Genomic DNA, 22588 nt, shown 5'->3' with positions numbered 1-22588 from the left:
TACACACACACACACACACACACACATATATATATATTATTTTTTAATTCACAGTGTGCATTATGGAAGATTAAAAGGCTAGCTTTAAGTTAAAGCAACACCTTACTGTTCAGCTGACTAAATTTAAGTCAACATTTGTGTAAAAAATTTGTTTAATCATCCATCTCATTTGTTAGGTCTGTCAGTATGGTAGAGACTGTCCACAGAATGGAAAAAGTAAAAAAGCATTTACTATTAAGGGATCTTATCATAAGTAAAGGCAGATCTGGGGAAGGTACAAGACTAGATCAAACATTAATTAGAGCTCAGTTTAGTTAATATTAGAAACTACACCACACGGTCAGTTCAGGCCACCTCGCTAAGTGTAGTAAACTAACTACAGAAGAAGTTGTTTAGAATTGTACCTTGACTTTAACTGTCAGCCTGTCAGTGGCTGCTAATGGTGGCATTGTTCAAGGATTAACCATATTAAATGTTTTAACAAAAATGGCCTACACAAAAGGGTTGCAAGGAAAATGCCTTTTTTTCAAAACAATATCAAAGGACAGTTTAAAAGTGTGTGCATGTGTGGAGTCAATCAAACAAGACTTATCAGTCAAATAACACCATTCCCTCTATAACATATGATGGTGGTAGCATATATGGTGCTGGCAGTTTGGTTAGGAGTGTTTAGAAAATAAATTGTACTCTGTGCTAAGGAATTTGTAGTAAAACCTGCTTGCATCTGATAAAAAAGCTTAAACTGCCTAGAGCACACTGCCCAAGCTGGTTAATCACGTATGTTCTCAAGTAGCCCAGCCCTAATCTTAGAGTCCTAAGAGTCATAATCTTATACTGTATATACATGTATTTTTATAGTATATTTTTAGAGTCCCTATCCGGCTTAATACCCCACCCCTATATGAACAACAGGCCAGTCGTTGTTCATGTGGCCGCTCAGCCCAGCCAGAGTGTGTTTTTACCACTGCACCACCTGAGCGGCCATAAGAGTCATAATCTTAATTCAACATGGGAAGATCTCTGAGTTGCTATACAGCACCACTACTCAAATTAAATGGCAGAACTTGTAAGAAGATTGAGCCAAATTTGCTCCATCATGTTGTAAAAAAATAATTGAGACATATCCAGTAAAATGTCTGGCTGTAACATCTGTCGTTTGCCAGAGTTTATTATAAATTCCCAGTTCTGACAATCATCTATATAAAAGAAATAGAAGGATAAATACTTTACATTCATAAAGTATGTGGATACCCACCCTAATTATTAAGTGTTGTTGTTTGTTACCACCTTTGCTAAAAGCTGTTTTAAAACAGAAAAATACATAGCATAAATTATATACCTTCAATTTGTAATTATAAACTTTCAAACAGTTTGGTAAAGGCTTTTCCTGCGCCAGGATTACTGTCACTTGTGCGCAGAGAAGTCCTTTAATAGTCTCCACAGAGTCAAAAACTCAACCTTATTGAACAGCTTTGTGATAAATTGAAACTCTGATTTATCAAGCTAGGTTCATCATCAGTGTGAGTCCTCACAAATGCTTTTTTTTTAAATGAATGGGCACAAATTTTCAGTCACAGACCAAAATCTTTTGGAAAAATTTTCCAGCAAAGTGCAAGCTACATACTTTCCATCACATAGTCTATAATATACAGCCATACTTTTAAAACCAAAGCTCATTCTTGTCCATGGCCTATGATAGTGTTCCTATTTGAATGTATGCTAAAGAGCAGTGCCATGTTAGCAGAGGAAAGAGCATGTGACTGGATGTCACATGACCAGCTAGCTAGCCCTATGCTATCAGTTTTGTCACTGGTGCTGTACTGACTCACTTATGCTGTATCATACCAAATTCATCCCATGAAGGCCTTGGTAATTTATGTATGTTTTATTAAGCTCTGCCACCCTTGGTCCACACTATTTCTTTGCAAGAAATGAATCCTCACTCAAAATATGGCTAGATCTTCTGCAGGCCTGGGTCACGGGGCTTTGGTCATTAGTTTTAATCTCAGCCACCAGATGTTAGTCAGCCACTTCGTAACAAGGCATTATTTCCTTCTTTGCCCTACATCCTGTAACCTGGCAGCACAAAAAGCAGCTGTAGCAGCTGTGGCTATTTGCTGTCAGCAGTTCTTACTTTCTATTCCTCGTTTTATTCCATGTCTGCTTTACATTTTTAATACACCAGTAATCTTTATGTGACTTATTCCACACCTAAAAGTAGTACAGTACTATTGATAAAGCTGCTTTGTAATTAGCCACATACTACTGTACAATAGTCCCTGCAGTCCAGCAATTATACTAATTATATCCATTGCTAACCAGTTTATAAAATCATGCTTTAATATCTGTGGCAACAATTAAAGGAAAAGGCTTTTCCTGTTCCAGCATAACTGCTCCCCCTTGCACAGAGCAAGGTCATGCCTATGGTTTTGATATGCCAAAAGCTTATAGTCAGATTCCCAGATACTTTTGTTTATATAGTGTATTTACCAAGGCTGTAATCACAACTCAGTACCCAGTGACCAAATGTTTGGATATGCTGATAATGTCCACCAATATACTGATGTAAAAACGCTAAATAAATGTATTCCACTCACTGGCTTTGGATGATGTTAGGATCTGTCAGTGTTCTTATCAGTTATTGATTGCAGGAATGGAAGAATGGAAGGAAACCCCCCCCCCCCAATGGCTATGGCTTTGGTATTTATCTTTCCCTACAATTGTGTGAACAGATTAATACAATAAAATAGTAAAATATTATAGAACACTGTGCAAAAATATTTAGTATAAATATTAATTTAAACAATTATTTAAACGTGTGCTTAAAGATATGTTTTTTAAATATGATTTTAAGTATTTGGGTGGTGCAGCAGTGCTAGCCCACTGTCACTGGGATCCAAAATTCAAATCCCCAGACGTGCAAACGGCCAGTCAGGCATCTACACACAGACATGATTGGCTGGCTGGGGAGGGTGGAGGGTGTATTACTTCATTGTGCCCAGTGCTTCTGTGGCAAAGCCAGACTTCCCCCGAGACCAAATAAAACATGAAAATGATGATGATGAAGTTTATGCCAAAAATGTTATGCAAGAGTTTCAACATCCCTGATTCTATGTTTTGTGGATTTTGTAAGTAAAAATATGTGAACAAATTCTCTACAACAGTCTAACTCTAGCTGTACAGCACTGTATCTTTTATCCAGCCTAAAGGCTGGATCTGCCCTAAACTTGCCCCCAGCATTATTTGATAACACATTTTTTTGTTGTTGTTAAAGAATACTTACATAAAACTACATCTTTCATCTATAAACTATGTCTAAAAATCTACATTGTACTTAATGAATTGATTTCTTTAGAAATAAAGTTACATTGACTGCTCAACCATTTGGGTGGTGCCATGGTAAATCATGCTAGCCCATCACCGCTAGGATCCAGGGTTTGAAACCCCAACTGTGCTACTGGCCCATCAGCCATCTGCATACTGGCATGATTGGCTATGTCTGATGGCTGAGCCCACCAATAGATAGTGGTAAAACATGAAAATTAAATAAAATAACTGTCAATAGTAATTGCTCATGCAATAAATGTATTAATTCTCTAGTGTTTCTTCAAGAGTTAACACCAGTACTCTGAGAAGTCTGTGATAATGAAGTTGTGAGGTCTACAGGCATGTGTTTAACCCTTATCTTAAACCTTCAGGGCACCAGAAGCACAGTGCAGGCTAATGCTAGTTACCACGTGGTAGAACCTGCTGCAGATTATATCAGACCTCAGTGCTGTTATACTGAGCTTCTCTGGAGCTTTCATATCTGCTCTTGTTTGTAGTAATCCAGCTGAGCCTGCATTCCTTAAAAACTGACCCCTGAATTACATCAGCCTAAGACATATGAAGTATTTAATAACAATTTAGGTCTGTCCTCACCAAAATCCTTCGTAGTAGCCTCAGGGCCAAAGTAGTTAAAGCTTATTAGGCCAGTTCTCAGGGGACATTCAAGTTGACTTTTTTGAATTTTAGACAAAATGTATTTTAACTGAGTATGTTTTTATTTGGAGAGTTTTTATGTATACAGTACATTGGGCAGTTTGAGAGCTGCAATAATTATTTTTACACTCCAAAAAACAAACCCTCTCTATTGTGCATTGGCAGTGCTTCCCAAATATATAAAAAAACCAATATATAATTAATGTAAACATTTTTACAGCTTGTTTATGGTTTATGGTTTGTAAATAATTAACTATGATTGTTATATATATATATATATATATATATATATATATACTGTATATAAACTGCAGCTTTATTTTATTTATTTTATTTATTTATTGGTTTTTTTGGCTTTTAGGATTGAGGCTTTGGTTTCATCTATGGGCAAACCTAATTGGTTGTTAAAATGCTCCATTTAACTTAAAGCCATAATCCTTTACATGCCTTCTCCCAGGTGGACACTTAATATGATAATTATATTTGTGTGCCCAAGTCCTCGCGGGCATAAGCATGTAAAGCATGTAAAGCAGTTCAGTTAATCTGAAACAGTGCACAGTTAACAGGTCAAACCTTTAGTGTTGCCCAGAAATAAACTGCAGCACCAACAAACAAAAACACGTGTTGGCCGCTCAGGTGGTGCAGCGGTAAAACACGTTAGCACACCAAAGCTGACATTTCTGCCATCCGGCTGGGCTGGGCGGCTACATGACCAATGATTGCTGTTGTTCATACACGGTGGGGAGCCGCATAGGGATCTCATAACTGATGCAGTTATGACCTCTGCTGGCTGGTTGATGTCGCCTGTACAGAGTAGAGGAATGATGCGTTGATCAGGGTTTGGCTCTCCGTACACAAAGCTGATTTGCATGTGAGCTCACCTTGTGCAGGTACAAAGATGCAGTCAGCTACTGCACACATGTCAGAGGGGGCGTGTGTTAGTTTCGCTGTCCTTAATCAGAAGTGGAGATCAGCATCAGTAGAGAGGAAGTGTAATGCAATCGGGTAATTGGAGACTAGATTGGAAGGAAAATTGGGAAAAATGCAAAAAAACACATATGTTTATCAGGCAGTTTTGTGTAAATAATAATGTGTACATGCAAACCTTTTACAAGCTTTTATTTTTCAACTTTAGGCTATGATTTCTCTGAAGTCCTGCGATGGTTTGGTGAGCGCGTGGATCGCATCATCCTCCTTTTTGATGCTCACAAGCTGGACATTTCTGACGAGTTTTCTGAGGCCATCAAGGCTTTCCGCGGCCAGGATGACAAGATCCGTGTGGTCCTGAACAAGGCTGACCAGGTGGACACGCAACAGCTGATGCGGGTCTATGGAGCCCTGATGTGGTCCCTGGGCAAGGTGATCAACACACCAGAGGTGGCAAGAGTGTACCTGGGCTCCTTTTGGGCCAAACCACTGCAGAACACAGACAACCGCCGACTGTTCGAGGCTGAAGCACAGGATTTGTTTCGGGACATTCAGGCCCTGCCACGGAATGCTGCCCTGCGAAAGCTCAATGACCTCATCAAAAGAGCTCGACTTGCCAAGGTCAGTTAGACTAACTTTATAAGGATTGCTGTGTTTTGGCCGGCTGCTCTATACAAACCCACCCATTGGGCAGTGTTAGCTCTGTGCATCCTGTTTCACTGAGTTTAGGGCTGCACTACAGTCTCTTCCGTTTCATACATTACATTACGGAATTCCCACCGTTATCTCTTCCGCAACATTTCCCCCAAACCTGCCCAGCAAACAGTGATCCAGGTACTGCCGAATTCCTTCCTAATGTGCAATAGCCATATGAAGTGATTGCCTAAACAATTGTAGCCCTTTTCCTGGTACAAGGAATGCATCTGACCAAGACTAGCCTTTTATTTCCTCCCTTTTCACTTGTACCTCGCCTGTTTTTGGCCATTTGCCCAGTGTGGAAAAAAACTGAAAAAGACCATTCATAGTGTTGTTTTAGTCTTCCTAGCAGCACTATTTTTAGGAATGAGCTGTTCAAACGTTATTAATATTGGCAGTTTTCTTGGTAAAATGCGATGGAAGGTATTTCAGGTATTTCTGGAAAAATATCTATATCCTTTTAACCCTGTGGCTGCTAAGACATAAAATGGTGAGGAAAAAGTTACATTATTCTGTCTATTTTGTTTATGCATTTTCCCCTTTTTCTCCTAATTTAGTGTAGTCAATTCGTCTTCCTCTGCTGGAGAATCTGGTCGTGTCCGAGGAGGGTATTTTTGCCTGCCTCACACTCCCTCCGATGCGTGCGCAGTCCACAACCCCTTTTTATTTGCCCACATGTTCAGTGGATTCATGCCTGTGGCCAGTATTTGTGCACAGAGAGCCACGCACTGCTCCTCCGCGCTCCTACACTTCCTGTACAGGCGCCTAGGGCTACTAACCAAGGTCCTTACACAGTGTCGAAGACTCCACCCACATTAGTCTGGTCTTTTACCCACCTGGCAGACTTTAAATGGCCAATTATGTCTGCTGCAGGCATTGCCAATTATGCCCGCTAGAGGGCGCCCAGCCTACTGGTAGAGCTGAGGTTTGAACTCGAGAGTTCAGAATCCCAGCTTTGGTGTGCTAGCGGATTATCCAGCTGCCCACCTGGGTGCATTGTGTTGGGTTATGGGCTGTACTTTGGTTTGTTTACCCAAAAACAAAAATAATATATTGTTTTCCTGTATCAAGGACTTGAGAAGTAACCCCAAACCATAATGATACCCCCAACAAGCTTTACAATAGGAGATTGGTGTTGATATAAAGTCCATTTTTGCCTCCAAATGACTTTCTTTCTTTTATCTGTTAACAGAACATTGTCCCAGAATTGCAGAGGAACATGAAAGTGGTGTTTTACAAACTTAATGTATAGCAAAATTACATTAGGTGGCACAGCAGTAAATTATGATAGCCCATTATCTATCGACCAGTTGGGCGTCTGCATTGCACCCAGTGATTCTGGAAAAACCGGACCCAAAATGACACTGACCATGATAAACTGGTGTCAAACATGAAAATGAAATGAAATATTTGCATTTATTTTATTTTTGGAGAGCGCTTTTTCTGTTGCATCCTATAATCCTATCTTGGTTTAGTTCTTAAAATTTCTTTGTTTTTTTCCTCACTATTTTTAGTATTACAAACTGGTGTGATCTTTGCAAAATATTCAGCTCCTGCAAAGTGGCAAGTTATGAATTTCTTCCGTTTTAAGATTTTGAGACTTATTGAGGTTTCATAAACATTTATAAACAACAGGTTTAGACTCAGTTGTGTAGCCCTTTTCAGCTTTATCTTCACAGTTCTTCTCCTGATGTCCTGAAATACCTGGTGAAAAGTGCTAATTGGAGTGTAGCTCAGTAAAACATCCAGTCACAACATTTAACACACCTGAATTTAAGTCAAAATTGTTTGCTTAATTGTTTACACCTAGACTGAGAATGTGCTTAAATGTCATGAAATGTAAAATAGTTTAGTAGACAGTGTGTTTATCTAAAAATGACTTAAAGTCATTATGGTGTCATATATTTTGGATATAGGTGCATGCATACATCATCAGCTACCTGAAGAAAGAGATGCCTTCACTTTTTGGAAAGGAAAAGAAAAAGGAGGAGCTGATAACCAATTTACCTGAGATCTATCAAATGCTGCAGAGGGAGCACCACATCTCACCTGGAGATTTCCCTAATGTCACTAAGATGCAGGTGAATTATGTAATCAGTTGCTGTTTACCCCATTGCGGTCCTTGCATTTTATTTTCCTTACAACTAATGCACAGGATGTCCTTCTGAAATTAAAAACTGCATTTCACTTGTCTGTTTTAAATGTTTACTGATGCAATATAACAATACATATGTGGAATAATGATTAAGTGGTAAGTTAACTAGTTCACAGCTTAAAAAAGGAAAAGTATACTTAAAAAGTATACTTAATACACTATTTTTTTTATTTTTGCCTAATATGAAGAAACTTAGTAAGTTCAGGTGGGGCAACGATAAAGTAATCCAGTAACAACAAGCAGTGGTGCTATTGGCCTGTCAGGCATCTTCCCAGACATGATTGACTTAGGTTCAGGGTGGGGATGGCCAAAACAGCCTAGCCTTTGGGTGCACTGGTCAGTGTGCTCTCAGTGCCAGTCCCTAACCCCAGCCCAGATAAAAAGGTAGGTAAGATAGTATCAGAGAAGGCGTGTGGGGTAAAAACTGTGCTAAATCTATATGTAACTGTATATGGGCTAGGGGTGCCCAAACATACAATCTTATACAGATTTTTTGTGCATTCAATTTCTTGATTCTGTAATATAAACTAGTCACATGACTGGTGACAATAATTGTCTTTTCTGCTGACTTTATGATACTTGTATATTACATTATATAATACTGTAGAGTGAGATGATGGTGTAGAATGGTTGCCTTACAGCAGCAATCACTGATCACTGCCTATAAATAGTCTGGCATGTGTTTCCAGACTTTTTGGGCTTCCTCTAATTCACTGTGTATTGGCTATATTGTCTATAGCCGCAAACAAAGTAAAAGGGCAAGTGTAAGGTGCACATAAATGAATTGGTTCACTGTTTAGGGAGCATTTCTGAGCACAGTCAGTGTTTCCAGGTAGACACTAATCCCACAACTGCCCTCATTATGTTTAAAGTTGTTACTGAAAACTGTGGACAATGTCAACCAGGTCCCAGCGGATTTTAACTGATGACAGGTAGTTCCTGAATTACATTCTGACCATTTTTCCTTTTAGCATATAGAGACAGTTTGTGTTTTCCTCCTGACTTTGGCAAGAAACCAGTGTTCCATGTATTTTTTTTTACATTTTCGGTCTAGCTCTGATTAGTTGGCCACAGAGAAGTCACCAGCTATAGTCACTCATTATTACTTAGATGAAATTTGAAAGCCAAACACTATAAAAATACACTGCCTGTCCAAAAAAAAGGTCACCACCTGGATTTAACTAAGCAAATAGGTAAGAGCCTCCCATTGGATAATTACTGCATGGGTGATTATGTTTCAGCTGGCAACAAGTTATTTAGCTTGCTTCTCAAAAGCTTCTCATTTGTTAAACAACCATGTCGAAAGACACATCCTGTGGTCGTGGAAAAGATGTTAATCTGTTTCAGAAGGGTCAAATGATTGGCATGCATCAAGCAGAGAAAACATCTAAGGAGATTGCTGAAACTACTAAAATCTAGTTAAGAACTGTTCAACGCATTATTAAAAAGTGGAAGGACAGTGGGGAAACATCATCTTCAAGGAAGGAATGTGGTCGGTAAAAAATCTTGAATGATTGTGATCGGCGATCACTTAAACGTTTGGTAAAATGAAATGGTAGAAAAACTCCAGTAGAACTCAGGGAAATGTTTAATAGTGAAAGTAAGAGCATTTCCACACGCGCAATGTGAAGGGAACTCAAGGGATTGGGACTAAACAGCTGTGTAGCCTTAAGAAAACCACTTGTCAGTGAGGCTAACCGGCAAAAACGGCTTCAATTTGCTAGGGAGCATAAAGATTGGAACAAGGTCATGTGGTCTGATGAGTCCAGATTTACCCTGTTCCAGAGTGATGGGCGCGTCAGGGTAAGAAGAGAGGCGGCTGAAGTGATGCACCCATCATGCCTAGTGCCTACCGTACAAGCCTGTGGGGGCAGTGCTATGATCTGGGGTTGCTGCAGTTGGTCAGGTCTACAGTAGGTTCAGCAATGTTATGTGCCCAAAGAATGAGGTCAGCTGACTACCTGAATATACTGAACAACCAGGTTATTCCATCAATGAATTTTTTCTTCTCTGATGGCACAGGCATATTCCAAGATGACAATGCCAGGATTCATTGGGCTCAAATTGTGAAAGAGTGCTTCAGGGAGCATGAGACATCATTTTCACACATGGATTAGCCACCACAGAGTCCAGACCTGAACCCCATTGAGAATCTTTGGGATGTGCTGGAGAAGTCTTTGCGCAGTGGTCCAAATCTCCCATCATCAATACAAGATCTTGGGGAAAAATTAATGCAACTCTGGACAGAAATAAATGTTGTGACATTGCAGAAGCTTGTGAAAACGATGCCACAGCGAATGTGTGCCGTAATCAAAGCTAAAGGCGGTCCAACCAAATATTAGAGTGTGTGACCTTTTTTTTGGCCAGGCAGTGTAACTAGATATAATAGTAAATAATTGAAGATGCTGTATAAGTGCTTTATGAAAGAACATACATTGATAAAAGCATTTTCAAAAATTAAAAAAGTGTATAATTCAGTCTCACTTTCCCAATATCACGTCACATCCTTGGATGTTTGTACATTATCGGACATTAAAAAAATAAGATTACTTACATCGATTAGGCATAACATTATGACCACATTCCTAATATTTTTTTGGTCCCCCTTTTGCTGCCAAAACAGCCCTGACCCGTCGAGGCATGGACTCCCTTAGACCCCTGAAGGTGTGCTGTGGTATCTGCCACCTAGATGTAAGCAGTAGATTCCTTTGACTCCTGTAAGTTGGAAGGTTGAAAGGAACCATTCCTGAACCATTTTTGCTTTGTGGCCCTGACTGGTCAACAAACTGTGATGCACTGTGTATTCTGACACCTTTCTATCAGAACCAGCATTAACTTCTTCAGCAATTTGAGCTACAGTAGCTCATCTGTTGGATCGGACCACATGCGCTAGCCATCATTTCCCACGTGCCTCAATGAGCCTTGGCCGCCCATGACCCTGTCGCCGGTTTACCACAGTTCCTTTCTTGGACCACTTTTGATAGATACTGACCACTGCAGACCGGGAACACCCAACAAGAGCTGCAGTTTTGGAGATGCTTTGACCCAGTCGTCTAGCCATCACAATTTGGCCCTTGTCAAACTTGCTCAAATCCTTACGCTTGCCCATTTTTCCTGCTTCTAACACATCAACTTTGAGGATAAAATGTTCACTTGCTGCCTAATATATCCCACCCACTAACAGGTGCCATGATGAAGAGATAATCAGTGTTATTCACTTCACCTGTCAGTAGTCATATTGTTATGCCTGGTTGTGTACTGTAGTGCAAGGTACACCTAAAAGAACAAGAATAGGATCGAGTGGAAATGCCTGAGTCATTTGGGACTGGAAGCTTTCCAGGCAGCACTCATGCGCTTTAAATAGATTTACCCTTGAAGGGCACAATCGATTTGTAGTCTCAGTAATATCTATTGAAAGAACCTGTCGATGTTTGTTGATTTTTTTTCTTTTGCTCTTCTTTCTTTCAGGCTTGAGTTAGTATTGGTTAAATCCTTTTCATCATTTACCACAATTAATTAAGAAAAAAATTTACCTAATTTTCAAAAATCAACTCAAATTAATGTATGTATACTGTAACCTCTTTATACTTTATTAACATCTGTTAATATGTTAACAGGAACAACTTATGCACTATGACTTCAGCAAATTTCCCTCCCTGAAAATAAAGCTGATTGAATCCGTGGACAAGATGCTAAGCACCAAGATCTCACACCTCATGAATATGATCCGAGAGGAGGAGGGCAAGCAGCCGGCTCAGATGGTGTCAGGTGGCGCTTTCGAAGGCTCAAGCGATGGGCCGTTCGGCCACGGCTACGGAGAGGGCATCAGTGCCGGGGCAGACACAGACGACTGGATCGTGAGTCGAGACAAGCATCGTTACGATGAGATCTTCTACACACTGATGCCCATCAATGGCAAGGTAACTGGGGTCAACGCCAAAAAGGAAATGATGAACTCCCGACTGCCCAACACTGTGCTCGGAAAGATCTGGAAGCTGGCCGACTGTGACAGGGATGGAATGCTGGATGATGAAGAATTTGCTCTGGCACAGCATCTCATTAAGGTCAAGCTGGAGGGATATGAGCTGCCCTCAGAGCTACCGCCCCATCTGGTTCCGCCCAGCCACAGGAAGAACCCCACTGCAGATATTCTGTACAACCACCAGGATGACTGAGAACATGATGTTTTTACACCACACCCAGACACAGCTGTTTCTATATTAATAACAGCAACTAACTCACACCGCATAACAAGGATAATCCAACCAAAAAACTACTATTGCTATTAGCCAATAAATCCTACTTTTTTAAAAATACAATTATTATTATTATCATTGTTCAAAAGATAAAGTACAGATCATGTGCGCTACTTCGTGATTTACAATTTTCAAAAAGTATGTAAACAACTAGGGATGCAAATAGTTAACAGTTAATCGATAACCAACCAGCTTAAGGCATCCTATCAAAGTATGAACATATTACAGTTTTATATGAACTAGTCACAAATGCTTTATTGGTTAGTAACAGCACAACATAGTACACATGGCAGTAATGTGAAAGAGTAAGATGATCATAAATACAGTAAGCTGAACTAATTCATTATTCTGAATAAAGATTTTAATCAAAGTGTTAATTAAACATGCTAAGAAATAGAGATGCAGTCTGTATATTAAAGCTCTTCTTGACAACATTAGTGTAATTATTTAAAGAAGATAAGGCTATTTCTACTTTTCTACTGGGGCATGATGCAAAATATACAAACTTCATACTGGTGCAAAACAGCTTCACTGATTGTAATTTTGAACTATATATGTATATATAGAACCAGCAGCGCTCTTTCTGTGGATGTAAACTATCAACTGGTGCCTGTTCACTGAAGGTGGGTGAGGGTGAGTTTAAAATCAGCAGTCTAAACTCTCACTCTTTTAGTTCTGATCATGTGTCAGCTGTTGGAAATGAATTTATTATGACCTTATTTTAACTACAGCATTAATCTAACAATGACGTCTTTGTTGTTTATTGGTTAACTGGTCATTAATTACTATAAAAAAACCTTTAATTATTAAGTGTAAGTGTTTTAGCCACAGCCTTTGCTAACTGGTAAAAGTTTGGGGACAGCACATTCCTGGTTTTTTTAAAAAGATGCATTTTCTCCCTTTTCTCCCGATTTTTATCACGTCCAATTTGTACCCAAATGCATTAAGCTTCCTCTCTACTGGTGAAGACCCCCACCCCGATTAAGGAGACCAACTGACATGCGCCCCCTCTGACATGAACAGTAGCCAACAGCATCTTTTGACCTTCACGAGGCGAGTTCATATGCTGATCAGCCTTGTCCACGTAGAGAGCAACACCCTGATCAGCATTGTTTCTCTACACTGTGCAGACGCCATCAATCAGCCAGCAGAGGTCGTAATTGCATCAGTTATGAGGTCCCTATCCGGCTCCCTACCAGCCGGATGGCAGAGCTGAGATTCGACATGATGTATTCAAAATCCCAGCTCTGGTGTGCTAGTGTATTTTACTGCTCACCACCTGAGTGCAAGTTTAACAAGCTCATGGTCAGGTGTTTGCAAACTCTTGGCTGTATAAAGTATGCAGTTCAATGTTTCTTTCAAACGATTTGCTCTGACAAGCTGCTCAATGACCTGCCACTCATATTTTTTTAAATTGTTCATTATCTGAAAAGGGTTAGGGGAGTTCTTCTACACTCCATGTAAATGTCTGATGCAGCTAAAATGTAGCCAGATTGTAAACATTTACCAGTGACAGATAAACTGACTGACAGCGCTCAGTTTCTCTAGAATATCAATGAAGGTAACATGCATGATTTTGCCTGTCATGAGGCTACAAGCCAATAGTGATGGGCATACAAATACTAAAAACATGTCATACAAAGTCTTAGTTAGTTAGGATTTATTAGGATTTTAATATCATGTTTTACACTTTGGTTACATTTATGACAGAAACGGTAGATGCACAAGGTTCATCAGTTCACAAGGTTATATCGAACACAGTCATGGACAATTTAGTTGGACAAATAGTTAATTTATTTGGACTGTTGGGAAAAAACCCACACGGACACTGGGAGAACATGCAAACTCCACACAGAAAGGACTCGGACCACCCCACCTGGGGATCGAACCTAGGACCTTCTTGCTGTGAGGCAACAGTGCTACCCACTTAGCCACCGTGCCATCAAAGACTTAGTAAAGTACAACATGCAAGTTATGATGTTTCATTAATATTTTGAGCCAAAATCATTATTTCCATGTCTGTATGTACAGGTGGTAATGTACATGCATCTCTGTATTGGGTCACTTTGTTGTAGTTAATCAGTATTAAGATAATGAACTGCTTATCCAGAGCACCGGCCTTGTGTTTTTTGCTCCCAAAGTATTTGAATCCTAATTTTGAACAATGCTACTGACATTTATCTGCTGTTAGTGATATTTATTATACATAATATTTTTTACATTTATTGCATTTCACCTGATCCTAATGGTGTGGTCTAATTACATCTGACTAGATTCCACAATGAATTTTTTTTATACAAATATATGCATATATAGTCATACAAAACATTATGACTATACAACATGGGAGGGACGAACTTTGATCAAGGGAGAGTGAGGCAAACCCCCACACATCTTGTAGAGATGAATTAGAACCCTATTTGCAGATCTCAGTCCAAGGTAATATAAGGTTACAAATATAAGGTTTGTAACCCGCTACAGAGCAGCAAGATTGTACAGGTGTAGCAAATACTGTAGATGAGAGCTGGAATTGGCATTTCAGAGCACCTAAAACACTCTCTGACAGTAGGGCAGGAGAACTTTCAGCTCTTCCTTGCTCTGCCCTCGATGCCTACCTCCTGCCACTGTGGTACATTTACAGGACGAGTCTCATCTCTGGAAACTGGGACCCAAACCACCGAAACCCAAGTGAGTTTCCAGAAACCAGAGCAAATCACAAAGAAAAGCTGCACCAGCTAATGCACTGACAAAAATGATAGAGAGAGGTCAGGATATATAGGAAACCTTACACTTAAAGCGTCTCAGCGAGTTACAAGTCACAGGAGACTGTCATTAAGAGAATGATAGCTCACACTGTCACTCTGTGCTTCTTCCGCCAACCAGACTATGTCATGCAGAAAGGCACATTTCTGAACTGAGTGCTTTCAGCATCCACCCTGCTACATACTGACAATCTATAAGCCTATTTTTAATCACTGTCATCATATTTTTATTAGCAGTTAAGGCCTTCTAATAGTATATACTATCTGTAAATAGGTTTTGTTGTACAACACATATTTAGTAATATTTCAAAAAAAAAATTTAATTGTTTAGTAACAGTGGGTTTTATATATTTCAGTTATTGCATCATGTCTGTTAAATGCCAGTAAGTGGTTACTGGTAATAAGATGTATATGCAGAACTCATGGGAGCTCAGGCTCATAGAGCGGTGGAAAGTAAACAAGAAATACAATAAACTCATTTATTACAATTATTTCTTTTATTCATTTAGTTAATCCAATCCTTTAATACCTAATCATTTTGTTACAAAGTAAGTAATCCTGATGTGCACTGAGACTTCACCTGACAGTTATCATTAATCAGATGAAGTGTGGAGCCATAACTGACTGATACTAAAGTATAAAAATTGATGATAATTGTTGATACAGCGGTTTTAATTCCATCAGACTGTTCATCCACTATCCATTTGACATAAAGACATAAAGATGTTACTGAAGTTAAACAATAATAAATAAATGTTACAAAATATTTAAAGATTACAGTATTCTTTTCCAATAAATATCTACATAACAAAATTGTTTTATTCTGTCACAGGTTTTGTGCATTAAGGGATTTTGTGTTGTGACTAATAAGTTTTAACGTCTTATACCCACTAATCATTAAATTACTTTTCTTTGATACAGTCAATCATCCCTAATGAAGTTCTACAATTATGTTAGTTTTGGTATTACTGTTACAAATTAGAATGATATATAGTTAAATTAATTAGCTGGGTAAAATAATTGAGTTTGTCACACATTGGTGTATTTGATTTCAATATTGCAATGACTGTATTTTTCTACTCTACTTTTATGAGCAATTACTTTACAAAGGTATTTGTGTTGCTGAATGTAAAGAAATGGAAGTTTTATTTAGTTGATGTGGAATAAGGGATTGTAGATATTAAATGATATTACAAACAAAAAAAAACCTTGTTGTTTCTTTTATTCATTAAACAGATTAGAACGCAAGTGATTGGTTTCTGAACATATTGTATCATAATTCTGAATCTCATCATAATGCTAAATCACTAAAGTACAACATGGGGGCAAAACTTTTAATAGTGTTTGCTCCTTAAAAAAGTTTTAATATTGCTTATTTTACTATTTAATATCACTTTATTTGAACATTGCTCAGTAGTAAATGAATTTCTGGGTTAAATATTTCCTTAAAAAGTGCAAGTGTTGAATTGTGTGCAGTGCTAATTATGATTCGACCTTTAAACCTTTCTCTAACCAGAGTCAGGTGAGACAGTTACCTTCCCGTCAATCTACTATCCACACTGGCTTCAAAGTTCAGCTCTATCATTCATCTAGCAGCCTCAGAAAAAGTGCTGCTTATATCATGATTATCTCCACGTCTTAGATATGTCTCACTTTCCTCCGCGAGTGCAGAAGAGGACAGAGGAGGTATGTGATAGTTTTTTGTAACTAGTCTTTATTTAAAGCATCTTTAACATGCAAAGCTACATTACATACTATGCACAGTGTTGCTGTGTGCACTAAATGGTTACTGCACATGTAAATGAACTATGTATTGGGATAATATTATCATCATAGAATGTAGTTTATTTAAGCACATATTGCATAATTAATGCGAGTATCTAATATTTTAAATTACAAGTCAGTCTTAACTGACAAATGTGTTAGATGGTTTTATTGCACCATAGAGTAAGTCTATAAAGTCAAAGTAACTTTCATTGTTACACTGAGAATCTGCCTTAAAACATTTGCTTGACTTAAATATAGCATAAAAAGCACCTCTAAAACTGCCTAAAAGCCAGTTTTTTGTAAAATTATTGTTATATTTGTGCTCATTCTAAAATCCAAAACTTTTTATAGTGAAGGCTGAGGTTGCATTTTAATATGTTAGGTTTAATTATTAAACTCATCATGTGATGAAAGAATTTATAAGACATAGGTCATTAAATGAAGACTTGGACAGAGACTATCATGTTTAACAAGGAAGAAAATGTCCAAGCTTGGCATAATTGGCCACTTGGCATAATTCTGCCCTCATAATGCCAGCTGGCTTTACTTTAAAAATAGTAATATTGTGTACCTTGATGTTTACCAGTGTTGATCAAAATAGGGTAAATAACTTGAAACACACTGCAAAGAGCAGGTAACATGTTACCTGTAATAATTCTATATTGTTTTTGTATTTCCAGTCTGTACTGTATATTATTTTAATATTTAACAGCCACAGGTTGTTTGCTGCTTACAGGCCTTTGTTATGGTGTGTAAATATATAATAACAATAATAATAATAATGATAATAATAACAACAAATTATTTGTATACGAATTTGTCTAGTACATTAGCTAAAATGTGGTCATGTATCCTCCTGTAAAAAATTCAACCCTAAAACCCATAGTGACTATAGCAATTCATGAGAGAGTAAAAACCAGAGCTTGACACTGCAAATAATTTACATGCACATAACATGCATGTTAATACAGACCATGTTGAAGGTGAGAGTTATAAGTACACACAGCAACCAATTACAGGAATCCAAAACCAAAAACTATAAGGGTAAATGTGACTGCTGGACAGACAGTCCATAGAAATGAAGTTAGTGAAGATGAGAATCAGGATAACCCATTTTTAACTGAATTAAACTAGACCTATCAGAATTCTACAATAATCTGTCTTATGACTCTCATTCAAATAATAGTAACTGAAAAAGCCACTTTATCCACTTTAAGCTTTAAAATCTACAGAAACTATGTGATTCGTGTAGCTGGCCAAGGTAAGCAGAAGGTTGCTGGTTCAAACCATACCCTTGCCAGGTTGCCACTGTTGGGCCCTTGAGCAAGGCCCTTAACCCCCAATTGCTTAGACCAGTGGTTCTCAAACTTTTTAGACCGAGTACCACCCATTATCAAACCAAAACTTCCAAGTACCACCTATGTTTCTCATCACAGAACCACATATGGCAGAAATTAATTAGGTGTGTGTGTGTATGTTTATATATATATATACAGTGTATCACAAAAGTGAGTACACCCCTCACATTTCTGCAGATATTTAAGTATATCTTTTCATGGGACAACACTGACAAAATGACACTTTGACACAATGAAAAGTAGTCTGTGTGCAGCTTATATAACAGTGTAAATTTATTCTTCCCTCAAAATAACTCAATATACAGCCATTAATGTCTAAACCACAGGCAACAAAAGTGAGTACACCCCTTAGTGAAAGTTCCTGAAGTGTCAATATTTTGTGTGGCCACCATTATTTCCCAGAACTGCCTTAACTTTCCTGGGCATGGAGTTTACCAGAGCTTCACAGGTTGCCACTGGAATGCTTTTCCACTCCTCCATGACGACATCACGGAGCTGGCAGATATTCGAGACTTTGCGCTCCTCCACCTTCCACTTGAGGATTCCCCAAAGATGTTCTATTGGGTTTAGGTCTGGAGACATGCTTGGCCAGTCCATCACCTTTACCCTCAGCCTCTTCAATAAAGCAGTGGTCGTCTTAGAGGTGTGTTTGGGGTCATTATCATGCTGGAACACTGCCCTGCGACCCAGTTTCCGGAGGGAGGGGATCATGCTCTGCTTCAGTATTTCACAGTACATATTGGAGTTCATGTGTCCCTCAATGAAATGTAACTCCCCAACACCTGCTGCACTCATGCAGCCCCAGACCATGGCATTCCCACCACCATGCTTGACTGTAGGCATGACACACTTATCTTTGTACTCCTCACCTGATTGCCGCCACACATGCTTGAGACCATCTAAACCAAACAAATTAATCTTGGTCTCATCAGACCATAGGACATGGTTCCAGTAATCCATGTCCTTTGTTGACATGTCTTCAGCAAACTGTTTGCGGGCTTTCTTGTGTAGAGACTTCAGAAGAGGCTTCCTTCTGGGGTGACAGCCATGCAGACCAATTTGATGTAGTGTGCGGCGTATGGTCTGAGCACTGTCAGGCTGACCCCCCACCTTTTCAATCTCTGCAGCAATGCTGACAGCACTCCTGCGCCTATCTTTCAAAGACAGCAGTTGGATGTGACGCTGAGCACGTGCACTCAGCTTCTTTGGACGACCAACGCGAGGTCTGTTCTGAGTGGACCCTGCTCTTTTAAAACGCTGGATGATCTTGGCCAATGTGCTGCAGCTCAGTTTCAGGGTGTTGGCAATCTTCTTGTAGCCTTGGCCATCTTCATGTAGCGCAACAATTCGTCTTTTAAGATCCTCAGAGAGTTCTTTGCCATGAGGTGCCATGTTGGAACTTTCAGTGACCAGTATGAGAGAGTGTGAGAGCTGTACTACTAAATTGAACACACCTGCTCCCTATGCACACCTGAGACCTAGTAACACTAACAAATCACATGACATTTTGGAGGGAAAATGACAAGCAGTGCTCAATTTGGACATTTAGGGGTGTAGTCTCTTAGGGGTGTACTCACTTTTGTTGCCGGTGGTTTAGACATTAATGGCTGTATATTGGGTTATTTTGAGGGAAGAATAAATTTACACTGTTATATAAGCTGCACACAGACTACTTTTCATTGTGTCAAAGTGTCATTTTGTCAGTGTTGTCCCATGAAAAGATATACTTAAATATCTGCAGAAATGTGAGGGGTGTACTCACTTTTGTGATACACTGTATATATATATATATATATGTGTGTGTGTGTGTGTGTGTGTGTGTGTGTGTGTGATGGGAATTATGGCTCGGTTCCTTTCAAAGAGCCGTTCAAAGAGTGACTCATCGCGCTACTAGGTAAACTATAAGACACGCCCTATATTAACATCAAATTTGAATTTGCATTAAATGTAGGCCTAATTCAAGCATCACTTAAATTAGAAAGCTTAATTTCAAAACTACAGGGAAGAGACAGACTGTGGTTGCATTTCATTAAGTTTCGGAAAAATCCTCTCTTGTATAGAGATGTGATGTGAAATAATCAGATTTAACAGAATTAAACAAGTTTATAGTTTATTTCTCAATTATTTGTCATTATACTACCAGCTCTCTGTGTGTGTGTGTGTGTGTGTGCGTGCTCGTGTGTGTTTCGCTCTCCGCGATACTGAAAGTGTTTCGGATTTGAATATCGACAATAAACAGCTTTTATTACAACTTACGATCAATTTCCTTTACTGATGGAAGCTGAATGGGTGGATTACAGCCAATAAGAACTGTGCAGGAATAAATGACTCGGCTCCTTTCGTTCATTTCAAAGATCCGTTCAATAGAATCGGATCGTTCGTGAGCGACCCATCACTATATCTGAAGTTAGCACTGAGCATGTGAGTGAGTGCGCGTGTTTAGCGGAACAGCCTTGTGATGTCAGGAACGAGATCAGTGAGCTTCAAATGCAGATCTGCTCTGACAAAAGCAAGAGAGCTACTGATAACTTTACTTATAACTTTACTGATAACTTTTTATTTATAATGATTTATACAGATTTTTTTATTTATAATTATTAAATTATTTATTTTTTCGTTGCATATTATTACTTTTCCGAGATTATCTGGCGTACCACCTCGTGCTGCTTCACGTACCACCAGTGGTACGCGTACCACAGTTTGAGAACCACTGGCTTTGGATAAAAGCATCTGCTAGATGCAGAAAATGTAAATGTAGATATGTTCAAGATAGGTGCACAGTAAGTGTATAATGCATAGAGGTTAGTTTACCTCGTTAACTAGTGTTACCAATAGCAAACAACCCACTAAAGGGTAGTATGTTACAATAAAATAGAATTACAATAATTCAGAGTTCAAACATAAAAATTCTATTAAATTATTTGACTAAACTGATTAAGCCATTGATATTTAGTCTTATGTTTGCTTTGTCTTTGCTTTAAGTTCCGCATGTCTGACTACATAAAATTACGAGTAAATTTGGGATAGTCTAAAGTCTAAATGTTAATCACGACAATTTAAAATAATCACAGGCTTGTTTCTTAGGGCGATCGGGCGACTCACCACCAAAGGGCGAAAGGGAATTTTTCTATCACATTCAACCAGTGTTAAACTAGCTGTGACTGTTCTGGACAGTCTTCCTTGCCTCTGAATATCGTAGTCCAATCAGCGCCGAGTTGTGTTCCGTACAGTACCGCCCCTTTTGGGCGATTTTAGTCTGATTGCTCTCATAGACTCTCAAATTAAGGCACTGCAGTACAATCTGTATGGGTTCTGGGAGGGCTTGCACTTACGTGCTTGCATCACACGTAACCTAGTGTAGCAATAATTAGAGCAGCTAGCGAGCTGACTGAAGTAAATTGTTAGTGTGAAGTCTTTACTTAATTTTATGATTAATGGTAAAGCTGATCTCTTTCCATGTTCAAAGTTATTTGTAAGGGCAAACTGACAGATGACTTAAGATGTTAATTATTTAAGCTTTAATTTACCCATTGAACGGGTCACCCTGACCTTCATCGCAACAATTGCGCCCCCCTGAGAGATTTGGCAGGAGCCGCCACTGAGTAAAACATGCTAGCGCACCAGAGTGGGGATTTCGAATACATCTGGGCGGCTACATGAACAATGATTGGCTGTTGTTCACAGGCTGGGATGAGCCGGACCAGGGTTCCTCATAACTGGTGCAATTACGACCTCGCAGAGTTGGGGAATTATGCTGATCAGGGTGTGGCTCTCCATACACAAGGTTGATCCGCATATGAACTCGCCTCCTGCAGGTGAAAAGATGCAGTCGGTACTGCACATGTGTCAAAGGGGGTGTGTCAGTTGCGAAGCTCCTCAGTTAGCAGTGGAGGGTTGTATCGGTGGAGGTGAAGTGTTACACGATCAGGGTAATTGGATACGATCTATAAATTAGGGGAGAACATTGAGGGAAATTTGGAGAAAGAGGAAAAAAATCACAGTTAGCTCAATTAACTTAAGCTTAAATAATATTGTAATACAAGGGGGAAATAATGATTTAATATGTACTTCTAATGCAAAAGTCCACCTCCAATTTACACACATACAGTACGTGAATTTCTACTTTGTACTTACAAAGTACTTAAATAAAACTTTGTATTTATAAGCAAAAAAAAGCAGGAACAACAGTTACACAGCAAACAATGAGCATTGAGTCACGCACCAATCATCTTTGTTTTTACACCCCATAATGATGCACATACAATTTCAACACAGACATTTAAAAAACTAAAGAACAATGTTTAGATTAAAAGAGAAAGAATGTAGGTGAGAGCATCATGGCCTGCTTCTCTTCAAACACTGGTTGTTTTAACAAGACCCCAAACATACAGCCAATAAATGGATAGATTTTGAAATTGCATCATAGGGAAACTAGTGACCTTAGTAAAGAGGAGTTTAGGAGGAAGATAAAACTGAACCACAAGGCTGCAAAAAAAACTTACCATCCCTTTGTCAAAGCTGTAACTGCTAACATTGACTTTGCTGAAGCTTTTTGTGTGTAAAATTATAATGTACATGCAGCATGTTATATAGTGCCTCAAATAAGAAAAAAAATGTGTGACGTGATTCAGACAGGCTTAAACTTGACTGTTTTTTTTTTCAATACATTTTGCTGTGATCTCACAG

At 38.9% G+C, this 22588-nt stretch overlaps 1 protein-coding gene across 1 annotated transcript in view; it reads left to right on the top strand.

Annotated features, from left to right (window-relative positions):
• Window positions 1-12458, top strand: part of ehd4 (EH-domain containing 4) — a 29527-nt gene extending 17069 nt beyond the window's left edge. Inside the window, exons 4-6 of the mRNA XM_063006951.1 lie at window positions 5117-5529; window positions 7521-7685; window positions 11377-12458. Coding sequence (XP_062863021.1) covers window positions 5117-5529; window positions 7521-7685; window positions 11377-11934 — 1136 coding nt within the window. The 3' untranslated portion in view covers window positions 11935-12458. The remainder of the gene's footprint in view (window positions 1-5116; window positions 5530-7520; window positions 7686-11376) is intronic.
• Window positions 12459-22588: the final 10130 nt, after the last annotated feature.

Source organism: Trichomycterus rosablanca, chromosome 13 (genome assembly GCF_030014385.1).
Source record: "Trichomycterus rosablanca isolate fTriRos1 chromosome 13, fTriRos1.hap1, whole genome shotgun sequence".
Lineage (NCBI taxonomy): Eukaryota > Metazoa > Chordata > Actinopteri > Siluriformes > Trichomycteridae > Trichomycterus > Trichomycterus rosablanca.
This window is presented reverse-complemented; position numbering and strand designations above follow the sequence as displayed.